This window comes from Pleurodeles waltl, chromosome 4_2, assembly GCF_031143425.1.
Source record: "Pleurodeles waltl isolate 20211129_DDA chromosome 4_2, aPleWal1.hap1.20221129, whole genome shotgun sequence".
Taxonomy (NCBI): Eukaryota; Metazoa; Chordata; class Amphibia; order Caudata; family Salamandridae; genus Pleurodeles; species Pleurodeles waltl.
In genome coordinates, this window is record NC_090443.1 from 608,488,436 (window position 1) to 608,506,523 (window position 18,088).

The window sequence follows — 18,088 nt, forward strand, 5'->3', positions numbered from 1 at the left end:
AGCTTACTATATAATGTTGTGACCAGTCCAGCTAACAATATCACTGATCCCCTTAAGATACTCCAGGTGGTCAGTCCAGTGATGCAAAGTCCATGTGTTCAGTTAACTGATTGGAACAACGCTGCAGGCAATTTTGCATTTATTTTGGTCCTTTCTACCCTATTAGGTTCAAATACGTTAAACTTATTGTATAAAACTCCTTGACCATCAGTTTAGTCAAGGAGATGACGAGTAAAATTCTCGTAGATGAGAACCTTGGGACCTATGATTTTGGTTCTTCATGCCACTCTAGCCTAAAAGCCCTTTGGGAAGAATGTAACCCACAACATAAACCTTTCGGTAATCAGACTGACAGGAAATTCCTGCATAATTCAAGCATTAGTATCTGGAAAGCTTTACTCAACAATTTAGAGGCAGTTTCTGCATCTCTATCTTATAATCCTGATAAACTTGATATGCAGGTGGATATCCTCAGTGCTGTAGCTGACCATATTGTGGGAATTGAGGCACAACTGTCAGCTATGAACAATTTGATTACAAGAGTTCAGTCAGTATTCCTGCCCTGGCCCCAGCACGATCAAATACTTAGCCATGATACCTCAAATGGGGGATGTTAACCTGGGTCAAATCTCAACACCTGCTCAAAAGATTGGCACTGTCTCAACTCAGCAGGACAAGACAGAACCTACATTGGCCCTTGTTTTATCTAACCGTACTTTGCATCATCCACTGCTTGCAGGCTCCTCTAGATCTTTTGCCGCTGAGGCACCTATGGGACCAGCACCTGAGCAACTCATCGTCTTAGAATCAGCACCACCTAGCACTAAAAGTGGTAATGAGGGTGTTCTGGGAGCATCTTCTCTTAACCCACATAACAGCAACATTAGTCTTACCAACCATGGGGCAGAGCACGCGGGTAAGCAGGTAGCGGCTTTAAAATCACCTAAAAAAAGAGAGCGAAAGAGACTTCAGAAAGAATGGAATAAGCAAAGTGCCAGCAGCTTCTTGAATCCCAGGGCTGCTTTTGTGCAGACGGCCTCCCTTTGTTCCAACACGATTTAGTAAGAAATCTCAATCAAAAAGGGGTCATTGACATGGGTGGGAAAGCACTAGTCTCAGATAACCAGCTGGCAGCTAGAGATTTGGCCTGTTCTAAATTTACCAACTTTCTATCCCCATATTGCTAACATGCATCCTATTGCCTTCCCAGGACTTAATACAGGTGTTACACCAAATGAAGTTCCTATACTTCTCCGTTGACACCTACCAACGGAATTACCCAATCAGTCAACGGCTATGTTAGGATCTGCCCATCAGCCTTTTGTCTAAAGCTGATTTTGTGCTACTTCATCCCCGCACTGGTCATCCAAGACCCAACAGTTCATCCTTCTTCTTAGAGCACTATATCGGACCCAAAATGAAACCTGGGAAATAACTTTGCGGTAGTAGAAGCAGTAAAACAGAAATTTACCTGTACTTTCAATTTTCCAGTGAATAAGCTTGAGTTTATTCCGCTTTACGTCTCCAGAGGCAAACATGACTTCTTAAATAGGAGCACAATATTCAAGTTGCTTGGGACAGTGGTGAGTACTAGACTTATTAATACCACACATTTGGAGGCATTAGAGTTTAAGGAAAATGTTTGAGAGGTACCGAAATTACTATCACCATTTGGTCTTCCTTAGACATAGCCAGCCTTGTTTGGCAGCTCAAGAACAAACGTTTCTTATGTGGAATTGAGCTGCTGCAATTGTTTCCACCTTGTTAGCTCAGCCCATTGTTATAAAGCTCCAGCAACTCTAATGCACCAGATGGTAGCGTTTTGAGAGGAGCCATCGGTTTTAACTTTTGTATGCATCTGTCCACACCTTTGTCAACCATAAGTGTACGCACAGAGGGACATCTTCAAGAAGTTACTTCTCAAGCACTTCAGGCCGAGAATGATATTAAATGGATGAGAACCCCACAACTGCCTGTTTGCAAATGAAGTACAAAGTGTTCCCTCCTGTAAGCAACTCCAGCTCCTTTAGTAACACCAGAGGAAAACGACCTGAGCCACCTGGACCTTGCCCATCCTTGCATATAATTCCAGCTCAAGCATTAGGAACTGAATGTGGTTATTCTTACTACATTTATCTCTCTACATGCCTTGGATACTCTTCACATCCAGTGAAAGCAGGAATATGATATAAGACTGGCACGAGTAAAGGACAACATCACACCAACCCAATTTTTAAAAGGCTTCGGAAAACAAGGAATAAGCAAAGTGCCATCAACGTCTTGAATCCCTGTGCTGCTTTTGTGCAGACAGCCTCTCTTGACAATGAAGTTCCATTAGGCAATGTCATCTGGTACACAGACCTCTCATGAAATAAAACATATATCTTTTTCCAAAGCAATTCAGTAACAAAGCTTGATCAAAAAGCGGATATTGACATGGATGGAAAAGTACTAATCTCAAATAAGATTCTTACCACATTTTCCACTCAGCATGTCTTGGGTACTCTTCAAATCCAGGGGAAGCAGGAAACCAATATAAGACTGGTATGGGTAAAAGACAATATCACACCAGCGCAACTTTCAAGTGGATGTGAGTTAACATGTGACCATGTTGATACCATTGGTAATGTCCCCAAACTTTCCTGGTTAGTCTAGAACGTGGCTGGCATTAAAGGGAAAACTGGGATTCAGACATAATCCAACTTGGTGTGTTCCTTTGTGATACACTGTCTTCAGGAAACATGGGCTATGCCACCTGTTCATATTTATGGCTTTAAAACTTTTCATTTATCAGCTATTCCTTCCTCGTGGGCATCCCAGGGAGGGGGGGCTCTGTCGATCTACATCTCAGCCATGGTTAATTCCATACTTTTCCTTTATGCAGCTGACACACGATTTTATCAGGTCTTTGGTCCAGAATTTATGTCCGGCTTCTGATTGGGTATTGTTCATTTTTTTTAATAACATCCCCACAGTGGACAGAGGTTGTGTTTTTTTTGTTAAAACTGGATCTTGATTTGGACTCCCTCAAACCAAGAGGTGGCAATGAACTGGGTTTGATGTGTTGGGTGATTTCTATGTTCATCTTTGCCTCCCAGTGTTTAAAGATGCTTGTGGCCTAATGGACTTCGAAGGTAATCACTTGATGTGTTTGGTAATAATTTTACTTGTTGATGAAATTTAATATGTGTTTTGCCAATGAATACAGTACCATGATTGGGTCTTTCCTAACATTTCTGTGGGCAAGGATGAAGGCTCTGGAATTTACCTCATTCTACTGTCTGCCAATTTAGTTAATAAGATGGAAGAACAGCTACTACACAATCTTGGCATGAGCGATCATCTTCCCCAAAGTTTAGTTGTAAACCTCTTTAATTGGCAGTTGTTGTTCTGCTCTATCCAGAGAGTCACCTGCATCTCCGCCTAAAAGGAAAAATGGATTCTGTATTAAGTGGGAGTTTGTTAATTCTGAAACTTGCCCATCACAATTGGTTAAGGGTAATCATAATCTCTTTGATATCTGCTTAGATGCTGTTACGGTGAGGCTAACATAAAAAGAGTGTTCATCTCTCTCTCTCTCAGAGGTAGTATCAGGAGCTTTACGTAGGTCAACACATGAGACCTGAGAAGAGAAGGGGATGGTTTGATGTAGCGCGCTCCAAATCTCACAAAGAGTTGACAGGGTGCTCTTCACAAGCAGGCTAAGTCTGCCACGTAGTTTAATGCTGTAGAAAGGCCTACAAAAGGGCAATTGCAGAAAGGAAAAATACACTGAAACTAAAGGCCTGAGAAGTTCTTCAGGAAGCATGCTTCAAGAACGATCAGAAGGATTTTTGATCTGTGATAAATCAACTGTTCCTTAAACGCCATGAGGAACCTATGATTGATTCTGTTATTTCTGGTATGTGTGGGCTACCTTCTTTGGGGAGGTGTATGTCATCGGTGACGAAATGGGTAGCAATATTGATTCCTCCACCGCAGCAAGGGACTGTTTTCTCCTCCACGTACTGTCGCTCACTGGAAGGTGTGAAAATGGCTTTTAGATCTAGCCCCAGTGGAAAACCCCTGACCCTGAAGGGGTGCCTCTAAACCTTTTTAAGACTCACTTAGATCTGTGGGCCTCCTTGTTAGCTAATGTTTTCAGAGGGACCAGCTCTCTTCTATCAAGATTCTGTCATGGTCGCACTCACTAATCGTTCTTATCTTCAAGAAAGGGAACCAAGAGGACTCTGGTTGTTATTGCCTGATCTCTCTCTTGGACTTTACAGTGAAGGTTCTGGGTCTTATATGCCTCGCCCGCCTTGAGGCCTGGGCCTTCCCGAACATTCAGTACAGGTTCATGAGAGTGATGGCGACGGAAAATCAATGCATCAGTCTTTGCCTTCTTTTGGGGAAATACACAGTTGCTAATTCTTGTGCTCTGCACTTGGGTTTTCTTTGATTGTGTATTCCACACTAAATTGTGCGACATAACGGAAGATCTAAGCATTTACAGATTCATCATCAACACCATCAGAGAAATATATTGATACTCAAATTCTGAAGTCAGGTTTGGGCTGGGGGAAGAGTGCTCCGAGATGTTCAGGGTGCACAGGGGTGTTAGGCAAGGATGTGTCCTTGCACCTTTCCTATTCTCCCTTTATATATTAACTATCTACAGGGGGAGCTGGTACTACGGTGTAGGGACGCACCCAGATTGGAAAGCATTCAGTACTAGCTTTATTATAAGCTGACAATGCCATACTCATGGGGCACACCTCTGTCGCACTACAGCGACTCTTGGATGCCTTCACTTCCTTTATGGAGCAGCCCGAGATGAGGATCAATACCAACAAGTCCATTGTAATGTTGAGTGCTCATAGGAGGGACCCAAAAGCTTTATGCCCCACCCATGAAACACACAGATCATTTTAGTTACCTGGGGATAACTTTTTAATTGCAGAGGTTCCTGGCTTCCACAGGTAGACCTCAGGAATAACCAGTTAGCAAGGAGCATTAATGCTGTTTTCTCCTTTGCTGCTAAATTAGGCAAAATATGATTTGCCCACATGCTGGCCATTTACCATGCAAAGTGTGTTGGCACAGCAACGTATGGGATGGGGATCTGGGACATACAGGTCACATCACCCCTACAGATAACAAAAAATAAGTTTACTTGTTGTTCACAGACCCACCCACCCCCCATCCACTGCCTTCTTTATCTGTCGTATAGAATTAGGGGTTTCACATCTCAAGGATATCTTAAGGACACGACCAGTAATGTGGTGAAAGGTGTGGCTTAACAAGGCCTTTTCTTTAAATAGAATGATAATCAAAGACTGTCCCTGTCCTGGGGCATAGAGATTTCCTGACTGAGGGGCATTAGGGACATGGCCATGGACCCTTCACAAACTTTGCTTATGGTGGACAAAAAATGCTCAGGACCATCTGCTACGCTTACTGGGAGGATGCGAGGTGGGCAAGGGTATCTAAACTCTCCTCAGGTGCTTCACATATGCTGCTCAGGCCACTCAGGAACATCCAGTCATTCTTGCTGCATGATGCAGAGTACCACCAGCACACTATTGTGCTTAGATTTTAACTCGGTCTTTTTCACAGACTAGTCACCTTCCCCTGGTGTAATGGTTGGTCACAAGATCTTCCACCTTGTCCATGTGATCAGAAATCAGCACTGGGCACTTAAGGTGATATATATATTTTTGTTGTTGTTGCACTTTTTACGTCAACTAGAGGTCGTGTCAGTTTCAAAGCACCTATTGATTAAGTACTCCCTGATCATTGCACAGAAGCACTGCTCATTTTACGATTCCTGGCCTCAGAGGAGATTGTGTTTACCATACTCACTTTCCTGAAGCTGGTGGTTAAGGCAAGGACATTGCTAGGATAGCTGTTTATGCTTTGGCTCTAATTGCATTTCCATAGTCAGTTTTCCTGATAGATAGATATTTCTGTATTGTTGTTCTGATGTATTGTACTAATTGCAATTTTAGCTTAAAGATGAAAGTTATTATGTACTGACTGCAGCTCTAATGTAAAACGTAATAAGTGACTTAAGGTCACTTTTTATGTGGCTTGTCTCATAGAAGTCTGTAGTTTGGCCCCTAAATTGCTACTACTGTAGTTGATGCACTTTGCAAGTTGTGTTCCCCTTTTATTTTAATTTGTATTTTTTTCTTAGGAATTTTACTCTGAAATTGTTATCTAAATGTATTTTATCATGATATGTTACATATGATTTTATTTTACTATTGTGGTTCATATTAATGTGACCGAATAAGGTTATTTGAATTGAACTTCTAAAATTATATTTATAGTATACTTAGTTGTAGGGCTTCGAGCCAGCCATCTTCATCCATGGGTCTTTTGTTGTGTCATTCACATTTTTCTTCCACCCACTTCAGCATACAGCATGGAGCAGGGGGTCAGCCCACTTCAGCAACTGGTTCACTTCACTTTGAGTGATGGCGCTCTACCCTTTCACAAGGGGCACAATCACGCACAAAACGTTCCCTTTAGTGCCAGGGAGTACTATGCCATTATGTACTTTTTTAGACCAAAAATATACGTGTTGGCAGCCATTTTTTTTATTTATTAACAAGCGCCTGCAGCTTTCCTAACAATAAAGTTTGGAAAAAACATGGAAAAACTAAAGCAAATCTTGGCAAAGCCAAAAGTCTGGCAGAAAACGCCAGACTTATTGCCTTGGATAATGCGTGCTTAGGTCTGGCATTAGCCAAAATCTTTATATATATATATATATACTGGAAGATGCAGGATCACAAGAAAACAACAGCCAACCAGGGCAAAAATCTGGATCCCAAAGGATACAAAGAGCCACAAGAAAATGTAATATCCAAGAAAGAAGTGACTCAAACAGATGATCTCATTAAAGAACAAAAATATATTTCTACTACAACGTTTCAGCTTCCGCCTTCCTCAGGTAGTACAAGATGGTTTGCTCAGTGGCTGCACAGCTGACACTGGTGGATTTTCAAAAAGCATCATGAGTGAAGATTCCAATTGGAATGTGGAATCAATGCAGTCCTGAGAACTCTTCAGATATGCAGAAATCAAGTGGTATTGTCAGTGATGTTCAGTCCATCTGGATGCAGAGATTTTAAACGGTACATCCAGAAATTTTCTCTGATGTCCAGTAGTTCTTCCTTTAAAACATGCTCCACAGGGAAAATCTTCAAATCTGATAGTAAATGGTCCACAAGGTTAAAATGGTTGGCTACAGGCTGGTCAAGTTTCTTGTTAATTATTGCCGATTTGTGGTTCCTGAATCGTGTACGGAGGTCATTCACAGTTTGACCTACATATTGTTTTTTACAGCTTTGACGTTGGCACTGAATCACATAAATAATGCATCTAGAGCGACATGTAAGATGCTGTCTTATTCCATAGGTCCTTTTTGTAACAGAGCTAGTTACTGATGATGTTTGTAAAAGGTATTCACATGTGATGCACCTTTTGGAATCACAGCAATGAACTCCTGCATTTGTTACAGCTTGCTTAAGTTCAGCTCTCACAATAAGTGATCGTAAATTGGGAGCTCTGCGGTAAGCAATGACTGGCGGTTTTGGAAAAAGCTTTTGCAATTTTTCACAAGTAGATAGTAAGGGAAAAGTTGTTTGTATTATATTTCTGTAGTTGGGAGCTGATGGATGATAGTCAACCACAAAAGGGATTCTGTCACTTTTGCTTCTTCTGTTGTTATTCCAAATAAGTGCTTCCCTGGGTAACTGCAAAGACTTGTCAATTTGTTGCAGAATGATATGCAGAGGATAGCCTCGCTTTTTAAATAATCTAACAAGCTCCTGTAGATGGCCTTTACAAGTGTCTTCATTGCTGCAGATGCGTCTTATTCTGAGTGCTTGGCTGTAGATGATGCTGAGTTTAGTGTGGCGTGGGTGACAAGAAGTCCAGTTTAGATACAAATGAGCATCTGTAGGCTTGTGGTACAGATCAGTTATAATTTTGTGTTCATGAATGGTGAGTAACACATCCAGAAAAGGGAGATGACTCTTCTGTGTAGTATTGCTGCCAGTATTTGGCTGCAATGATGAGTGTCGGGTGTAAACCTTTAAACATATTGCTCGGTTGCACTTGTGAGTTGTATATAGTTCACTTTAAGTTTCTGTGGGTCAGACGATCTAAATAAAGCAGAATTGAGAAATCTTAGTTTTCAGTTTCAAATTACACCCTTAGAGAAAAATCACACACATTGTGTTTTCTCAACCACCCAAACTACCTTCCTTTTCGTCTTCTTCCTGTATATAGTTAATTCAGGTAACACATCACAGGTTCAGAATGGTCTGGAAGAGTTAAGAGTGGTGTGACAATTGTTTGCTTTCAGATCAAGTACACCAGATATTGTTATTGGGTTTGTCAAGTCAAATTTTGAAACAGATACTGGTGAAACAAATAAAACCCAGTGACTGTGATTTTGTATTGACACAGGATGAAACCACTAAGAAAAGAATCCCATGTCCTCTTGATCCAAAACAGTAAGTGACCGTGAATAACACAGTTTTATATTTTGTTTGTCTCTTTGTTAGTGATCTCCCCTGTTTTCTCTGCTTTCTTTTTGTTTTTAGCACTGTAAATGAAGATCAGCTACAGAAGCATCTGAGAAAATGCAATTCCAGAGAGAAACCAAAGCCGGTGAGTACTGCAGAAGGGCACTGCCGGCTTCTAAGTTAAGTCCAGCAGTGCCACCCCCTCTTTTTAACCTGTTGATTTCGGTATTAGTAACACCTGCAATATGGAAAGCTTAAAATGCTAACATTTTAATTTTACAGTGTTAAGAATACCAAGTTAATTATAGAAAAAAGTATGTAATAGTCCTGATGTAGAAAACTGGAAATTAGCATTGCCAAGATCTGACAGACACTTCCTCATGAATAAAAGAGAATACATGTTGGAGTTCTAGTTCGTCCTATCTGGTTTAGTCAGGCAGGTGATGAAGGTCTCCCTTGGTAACTTGTAATCATCTTGTAAAATTATTTTTGCCCTTTAACATTTGCTCTGTTCTGGCTATAAGGATATCAGCTCAAACCCCCGCATGAAGATTTTTACCATCTTTGGGACTACTTTTGAGCCATCTTGAACGTACACAGAATCCTTGTTCTGACAGAGGCTCACACGTTCCTGAATGTCTGCCTGCTTGCTCCTGAGCTGTGTCTTTCCTGTGGCTTCTACTTACCAATGAAATGATCAAGAAGTACTAATGTGTTCCCCATAAATGTATGGGTTACTTGCTACTCCACATTGTTGCATTATACTGCGTACGCCATTAGGATGTAGTTTATTGTCCCAGAAATTATTGACATTTCCTCTTTTTTCAACTCTCCTTATTGGTATTTTAGGCATTTAATCATTACAGTCGTATTCACAGTATTTTAGTCCTAACATGTAGCGTTTTCTTACATATACTGCAACATTACATCATGTTACATTCTTGTAGTATTCTCAGTCATTATCTCGTATACATTTCCAGTGCGGGACAACATTACTATTTTGCGTTAATTTCATGGTCTCCAGATGTGATTTTCTTTTTTTATTAGTTCCAGCTCTGTATCTGTATGCACTCCCTAGTATCTCCCTTTTTATCTACTAGCATTCCCTTCATATTACCCATCATTACAGTGACATAGTTCTTTGTATGTGGAGCCTGTAGTGTAGGTCTCTTACCTTCCTATTCCCTATTCAGTAGTTGGAGGTAATCAGATGGGGTACACCTATTAATTAAACCAGTGCCTTGTGGAGCTGAGTGTGCATTATGTAGGGGATGAAGATTTCCTTTAATGCGTCCATGTCTTAGCTACACCCTTTTGGTCTTCTGGCTTCAATATCAACTAAGAGAACAAAATGAACCAAAAAAAGGAAAACGTAAAAAGAAAAAAAGCAGGTATGGATTGGTAATTCTGTCTATTCTTGCGTTGGTGTTGGCAGAAGGCCGGGCACCAGCAGAGCCACACTACTCCTTTTATTCCCTCCACTCAGGCCATCACGGCAGGTCTGGGATCTCTTATCCTCTTGGGAAACCTATAGTTATGAGCCTGCGGTCCAGGCGGTCTGGTACTATATCCTTCTCATGGTCTGTTTGGCGATGCAAAGTTCCTCCCTCCATTTCAGTCAGGCCTTTGTTTGTCACTCCTCTAACACAGTTCCTCCCCAGCACGTTTGTCTCCACAACCTATGTTACTAGTTGGAGGTCCCCCCTATCAGATTCAGTCTCTACCTTTGGGTTTAGCCATTCCTCCATTATTTCATCCCAGAGGGTTGCTATAGGCTGCCTCCTAATCCCCCTACTATCCTCCTCCCATAGGGCTCGCCCTTCTGCCCCCACCCACTTTGTGACATCTTTTTCCCATGCAATAAAACTGGGACCTCTGGGCGATTTCCAGGCCATTGTGATACTTCTCCTTGCCAGAGTCAAAACTAGGTCCATGAATCAGGACCCAACCTAACCCTTCTTAGATCTGGGGAAAGTTCCCACTAGACACACCTCCAAGGTACATGGAGTCAGACGGACAAGTGTGCGGCGTAGTCTGCTCATTACTGCTCCCCAATAGCCCTGTACATTCCTACATCATGTGACTAAAGTCGGCGTCCATCAGTCCACACCTCGGGCATCTTGGGTCTCTCCCCCTTAAATCACTGTTAGCCAGTGTGGTGTTAAGTAAGTCATATGCAGGAAGTTTAATTGAATATACTGAAGTCTAGTATTACGGGAGACCCTTTTAGGGGAGGTCAACATCCTACTCCATTCTTTGTCCGACATTACTTTCCCCAGTATCCCATCTCATTTTCCCCTCCGTCTTGTGAGGGGTACACATCCTATTTCATTCAACACCTTATTTTACCAGGTGATCACCCTTCTGGCGGACCCCAGTGAGAGAAGAAGTTGAAGCACCATGTGCGTAGGGGATTCTTGGTTACTGCAATGCTACAAATCGGCGTAAGCCTCCTTACAGCCCTGTAGGTCAGAAACTGGGTACCCGGTAAATCTCAGGTGTCCATAAGATCCCCCAGCGGGATAAGTCCTCCTTCTTGATAACAGTTGCCTACAGTCCTCAAACACCCTGCCGACCAACTCCTGAGCTCTGTCGCTGTAAAATAAGTAACTGGTGTGCCATGTGGGATACCCACTATGTGGAGCTCAGGAGCATAATTCATGGGCCTGTGTGCCTTCACCTGACTCCTCTTCCAAGTATACAGTGCCACCTTCATCAGTATTGTCAAGTGGGGAATAGGCACATCTGCTCTCAATAACCACTGCAACAATCTACCCCGGTACAGGACCGAACCCAGCTGATCCAACCCCCCTCGCTGTGTTCCTCCGAGCCACCTGGCTAGCCATTGCAGTTGTGCTGCGAAATAATATAACTCATAGTGCGGTACTCCCAGTCCTCCTTCTGTTGGGGGACGTTTCAGGGTTGCAAGGGACACTCTTTGTCTGTTCCTGTCCCATATAAGGTCTCTGATTAATTCATCCAACCAACGGAACCCCCCCACCGGAATGATAATCAGTATATTTGCAAACAGATAGAGTAGATGGGGCAAAACCAGCATCTTTGTTACAGCTATACGAGCCATCAGGGACATTTTTAGGGATCTCCCAAAAATACTTTCTGTAGAACGATATGCTGTACCCAGATTTTTTTTCATAAACATCCTCCAGAGTCTGATATATTTGAATACTGAGGCATTGAAAAGAGGAGGGCTCCCATCTGATTCCCAGTAATAGATGTTGTTAGGGGCTGAGTATCCTTTATATAAGGGCATAGGCAGGTCTTTGCGCGGTTCAGCCGCAAGCCAGACACCCTCCCTAACTCCTCCAGCCTTCCAACAGCGTCTTCTACCCCCTTCCAGTTGTTTTCTAGATCTAAGAGTACATCGTCCGCTTACAGTGAAATAACATGATGGTGTCTGTGCACTAGTAAGCCAGTGTGCGTTCCCTCCGCTTGGAACCAAGTTGCCAATGGCTCTATGGCAAGTGCAAATAGCAAAGGGGATAAGGGGCAACCCTGTCCAGTCCCCCCCTAAAAATGGCATACTCCGGAGAGACAGTGACCCCTGATCATACCTGGGCTGTGTGTTCCGTTATAAGAGCGCCACCCATTTTATCCTTCCCCTAGACCCATGCGTTGCATGACCTTAGTCAGGAAGTCCCAACGATTATATTCAAATGCTTTTTCGAGGTCTACGGATCTAAGTGTGGCCTCCATGTGGGACTTCGTCTCTGGGTGACACAAGATATGGAACAGTCAGCGCAGGTTAGGGGAGATGCTCCTACCTGGGATAAACCCATTTTGATCTTCGTGGACTAGAGTGGACATATGGGGAAGGATTCTATTTGCCAAAACCTCACTAAAGATTTTAAAGTCTGTATTCAACATAGCTAGTGGGCGATATGCTGAGGTTGGCGCCCCTTATGCTGTCGTCTTGGGCAACAGGACCACTAAAGCACTCCTAGTGGATTCCAGTAGTGTGCCGCTCTCATGACAGAATATATAAGCTTTTTAGTTTGGGAATCAGTGTGTCCATATACATCACATAAAATTCAGCCGGAAGGCCCCGATGTTTTGCCCTAGGCCATTTCCTTGAGAACTTGACGTAGCTCCATGGCAGTAATAGGTCCGTCTCCCCCAGCACCTCGACTATTCCCAGCTGATGAGTTTGTAAGTGAATTCTGTCCAGAAGTGCTTCTTGATCAGCATCATGTATTAACTCTGGCCACCCATACAGTGTCTCGTAGTATCTTCTAAATTCATCATTAATTAAATCTGGGGAGTAGATATGCTCTCCTGTCCCTGTAGTTAAATGTGTGATAGGTGTACCCCTTAATTCCGGGTGGATCTACCAAGCCAATAGGCGGCCCGACTTGCTCCCCTCTTCACGAGTTTGGTCTACATACTCTTTATGATCAATATTTTGCAATCTCTCCAATGCTGCATTATGTTGTTTGCGTAGTTCCCGTAGCTTTATCCCAATTTGGGGGTCTGCCCTCTGGGTCATCTCCAGATCATGCATATTAGCTTTGAGGGTCCGCAACTCCTCTCGTAGCGCCCTCCGTGCTCCCACTGTTTTACCCATGAAGTGCCCTCTCATCGCAACCTTAAAGGCTTCCCACTCCACCAAGGCATACGAGGCTGACCCTTGATTAACTTCAAATAATCTGTTATGCCCCTCCCCAGTGATTCCCTGTAGCTAGTACCTTCTAGCATTGTAGGTTATATCTTCCAGAGTGGTACTGCTGGTCTGGTCGGCCATTGAGCAAACCTCAGAAGAAGAGGGCTGTGGTCCGAAAGGCCACGTCCCAGATATTCTGTGGTCCGCACCGCATGACATAACCCTGCTGAGCAGAACAGCCTGTTTATCTTGGGGTGTAAGTTGTGTAAGTTGTGTACGTGTGAGTATTAGGAGCAATCCCGCTCCCTTCTGTGCTGGAGTCTCCACAAATCAGTGAGGTCCCATTGTCGGACCCATTCCTTGAACCCCACTGCCAGCTTCCAGGCCCGCGCCCCCTGCAATGGTGGAGTAGAACAGTCCAGCTGGATATCATCAACACAATTAAAATCCCCTCCAATCAAGAGGTCACTCTCAGCATCGAACCCACCTGCACTGATAATTTATGGGAAAACAAAGTTGGTCTTGATTTGGGGCATAAACACTACCCAGGGTGACCTCCCATACCAATAGCCTTCCTGAGACCAGCATGTTCCTCCCTACCTTTTATCAGTGAGTGCGTGCAGGGGCTCAAAATGAAATCCTGGTCTGACCCAAAGCAATGCCCCTCTAGCATAGGCAGAATAGGAGGTAGCATAGAGCTGGGCCCGCCATCTCCACTTCAACCAGGCAACATTTCCTCTTATGATGATAATTACCTGGATCAGGCCAATACTATTTCACCATGACTGCTTTCTAGCCTGGATCTGTCGGTTGTTTTCATGTCAGATTTGATTTAGCACAGATACATTAACCATAACCTAACATAAGGTACCCAGTGTGATTGGCAGCATTTGAGATTGAAGCAAGCATTTTCATTACTCACTTTTGTGGATGCTGTAAGTGGCATGTTCATGTCCAGTTGTGTACCCCAAGGTCATATTGCAATAATGATTGAAGCTGCACCTTAGCAGAGATGCCTAACTAAGAAAAAACTGAATTAACAAAATACATTTGTTGAAACATTTTACAGCCTATTCCTGCCACTTGAGCAGTGCCAACTACTCATTTTTTCCAGCTCCTATTTTCTCCTGTCTGCTCTTTTGAAGACCTGGTTCTTCAAAACGGCTAATACTAATGATGATAATTTAGTACATGCAGTAATGCTCTTTGCAGAGTGTAGTGTCGTGGCCTATAAAAGATCAAACTGACATGCTCATTTACATTGGTTTAATGTTGGTTAGTTTACAGTTTCACTCAATTAAAACATGTTTCCTTCAGGTTTACTATGTCCAAGATGTAAATTCAGGTTCAGAAGATGGTACGGCTACATTCAGAGAGCAAGTAAGGTTCTCTTTTTATATATTGTGACATTATCTAGAGCTTTTTCCTAAAATCATTGATATAGAACAGTGTTGTGTTTAAGGCTGGGTTTGGGGTCGTTGTTGGGAGAATGATCTTGATCAAATAGTGTCAATTTTAATTTGGGGCTTAGTGTCAACTTCAAGAATTTCTCAGTTTTACCTATGGTTTATGTATTGTCTTTGTCGAATCTTTATTCAATTATTTTTTATTTCATTTGTTAGTAATAAGAACATAGATACAGCTGCTCAGAAGTAAAGTGTCTGCAGATTAATATTATAGAGGTTCTTCTTTGTCTCCCAAAAAGTACAGTTGAGAGAAAAACATTTGTCCTGATTTCCTCATTAATGTAACAATTTAAAAACAAGATTTCTACATCATCATTTTTTTTATTCTAAGACTTCGTTTCAAGTTTCATTTGAATTTATTGAAGCATATGCTTCTTGTGACTCAAGAAATGCTTTTGGAAAAAAACAGACTGGCCCTAGGAGAATTTTTGTTTGTTCAAAGCATTCCTTGAAATAGAAAAAAAGATATAAATGAAGCTAATGTCTTAATTTTAAGTGGAATAACCAAGAAGGCATATCAGCGGTGTGTTTCGAAGACTGTTTTTGTCGTAATCTTGTTTATAATTTGTTATAGCAGTGCTTCTTTAAAACACCTACAAGATCAGATTATTGTTCATTGTAAAAATGTTAATTCGAGGAGAGCTTTCTGGTAAATGTAATTATTTAAAAACATAACACTTAGGAGAATAGCCACAACTAATGTTTTCTTCATTACAATAGGTAATTTTTCTGTTGTTTTTCTTGCAGTAACATATTAAAATTGTTTGGTAGTTACAACACAGAATTGACACAGCCAAACCCTTTATCATTTCTGTTTTTTGTTGTTTGTTTTTTAACACAGATCCCAATTTCATCTTTGTCTGACGTACAATTAGAGAACTTAATAAACAAGCTGGAAAAGGCATGCAATGGTAAGCCCCAAGAGACTATGTTCATCTTTTTCCACAAAAGAGAGAGGCTCTGTTGGGTAAACTATATTTTATAGAAATAGCGCCAAATATGACATCAAACATGTTAAGCACCCCAAAATTCTCACTGTAGCACTATGAAACTGGTAAAGAGTAGTCAAGAAAGTGGCACTGTGTGCCTATGCATTGCCATTGCTGGAACTCCCATCACCGAGGGTAGGCTACTTTACAACTTGGAGAAATGGATGACCACAGGACTACTCACAGTTGGAGACTCTTCCACTAACTGGGAGATACGCAGCTTTACCAGGCTGGCAGAGGGAAAGGCCCTACCATAATCACAGTTATTGGCTTAGGGCACACTTATGTTTGTGATCTCTGCCATATGGAGAGGACAAAACAAAACCTCCTACACATAATGTCTTAAAGACTTTATTAACATTTGAGGGTGGATGGATATTTGTCTCCTGGATTCACAAAATTGCACTGTCCATGACAGAAGATAATATAGTCAAAATGAAAACTGTTTTGGAAGGGGTAGTGGATAAGAGGTTGCTGGTTAAGGAATGGACTTTGGTCCCAAGGTACCCCCATCAGGTGCCCAGAAACTCCAGATTCAGATTTACACACCAGAACTACCCTCTACCACATATTTGATTCCACACATGCTAAATTTGATTGCCCTCACTTCTCGCTGATAGATGCAGACTTTGTACACATGGTCTAGTCTTGTACGACTATAGCTGGCCATTGGTGGAAGCTGACAACTGATCTAGAGCGCCTAACATACAGAACACATTTAGATGTAATGGAGGTATGCATACTAGGCCTGTACCACCAACCAAAGAAATAGAAAATAGATAACAAATCAATAGACCTAGGACTAGTGGTAGCAACACATGCTATAGCTGTGTACTGGAGGTTGTCTGAGGGACCCTAGCATAGCACGTGGACAAATGGGCAATTGGGATGGGGGAAGCTCCGCAAGACAAATAACAAAGCAGCTCACATAAGTTACCAGTGGCTGACAAGTGAACTGAACTGCTAGCAGTCTATAGAGATTATAATGTTCACTGTTCTAAAGGTAATCATTTGGAAAAATATTGAATTTCAAGATGTAATGTTTGGCTTTATCATATTCAGGACTCATTATAATACAATTTCAACATAAATCAAGGTACTGCATGTGACAGTGACATGCAAAGGTGATCAAGTGAGCTGATGTGCATGAATATGTATAGAGATCACTGCACACAGAGTTAAAAGGAAGCAGAATAATCAACCAACAGGACATAAATTGTGTATACAGGAATATAACATCACATGATCGCACAATTCTGGTGGGCCTTCCAATAAACAAACGTGGTTGATATAAAGTCAATGTTTCTACGCTGTAAATTAAAATTAAGAAGGGTCTTCTTCTGGACAATTGTAGGTACTTGGCCTAGCTATAGGCAATATCTCTCAGGTGAGAAGATATGAAAAGGTTTAAAAGAGAGCATCAGAATTGGTCAGTGGTGTGATCCTGTATAAAGCGGAGAGCAGATCCTAAATAAAGCAGAAAGCCAGCAAAGGCCAAAAAATGCCATTCATAGTGCTGCATGAGGACCCAGATATTAGCACTGTTTGTCAGAGAAATTCAAAATATGCAACCAAGGAAGGTCCTTCGCGGGGCTGATACTTTTGGCACTTTTGCCCGGTGAGCTCGAATTCCTCCAGGGGTGCATGGCTGCAAGCTGTAACCGAACAAGGCTCTATGAGGCTTTCAAATGGGAGAACGACTTCTGTGGATGTCAGTGGCAGGACATGTAAAACATACAATTATATATATCTCCTGCTTTTTAAATACCCAGGACCTTACCCTATGACCATTTAGGGACGATTTTAGGGGCGACTTATAAGCATTAAAAAGGACGGTTTAGAGGTTTATTTTGGCAGGTTGGGTTGGCATTTTTAAAACTGCACGCTCAGTGTGGAGGGGCAGGCCTGGAGGCACACTTTGCATTGTTTCTTTGTTGGTGGCGCAGTATGTGCTGCAGTCCACTAGTGACATTTAAAATGCAGATGAAGAGCGTAACCACTTTCAACATGTTTGTAGGGATCAGAGCACTGGGTACTGCCCCACAGTGTCCCAGTGCACAAAGTTCAAGAACCAGCAATAAAATCTAGCACAAGATGGGAGGGACCACACAAAAGGGGCAATTTCCTTAAGCATTGGCAAAATGTTTGTTGTTACATGGTTTTAAAGTTATACTAACATACTCAACTCCGATACTGATATGGCTTTCTCTGTATTATCTAGCAGATAAGAGATGCAGTATGGTATTGCTAATAATACGAAAATTATATTTAAAGGTTGCTGAGAATGATGCCATGAACCAAATGTTGTGAAAAGGTGTGCTTGAAAGTTAAAATTGTAAAAATAAATTAAAAGTTTTATAAACAAAATTATTTTATAAAATATGAATGAGATTTGGATATTAATAAAACATCTTCCAGGTTCAGGAGAAAGAGTGCATCCCAGGGGAAAATCCACAGATGGGAATTTCCACCACCATCCTGTCCTCCGTGGTG

The 18,088-nt window shown here is 42.0% G+C and overlaps 1 protein-coding gene across 3 annotated transcripts in view; it reads left to right on the forward strand.

Annotated features, from left to right (window-relative positions):
- TRMT13 (tRNA methyltransferase 13 homolog) overlaps window positions 1-18,088 on the forward strand; it is a 108,770-nt gene that overhangs the window by 9,259 nt on the left and 81,423 nt on the right. For all 3 annotated transcript variants that reach the window (XM_069232166.1, XM_069232165.1, XM_069232167.1), the window contains exons 2-5: window positions 8,464-8,510; window positions 8,601-8,667; window positions 14,458-14,520; window positions 15,448-15,517. In XM_069232166.1, coding sequence (XP_069088267.1) covers window positions 8,464-8,510; window positions 8,601-8,667; window positions 14,458-14,520; window positions 15,448-15,517 — 247 coding nt within the window. The remainder of the gene's footprint in view (window positions 1-8,463; window positions 8,511-8,600; window positions 8,668-14,457; window positions 14,521-15,447; window positions 15,518-18,088) is intronic.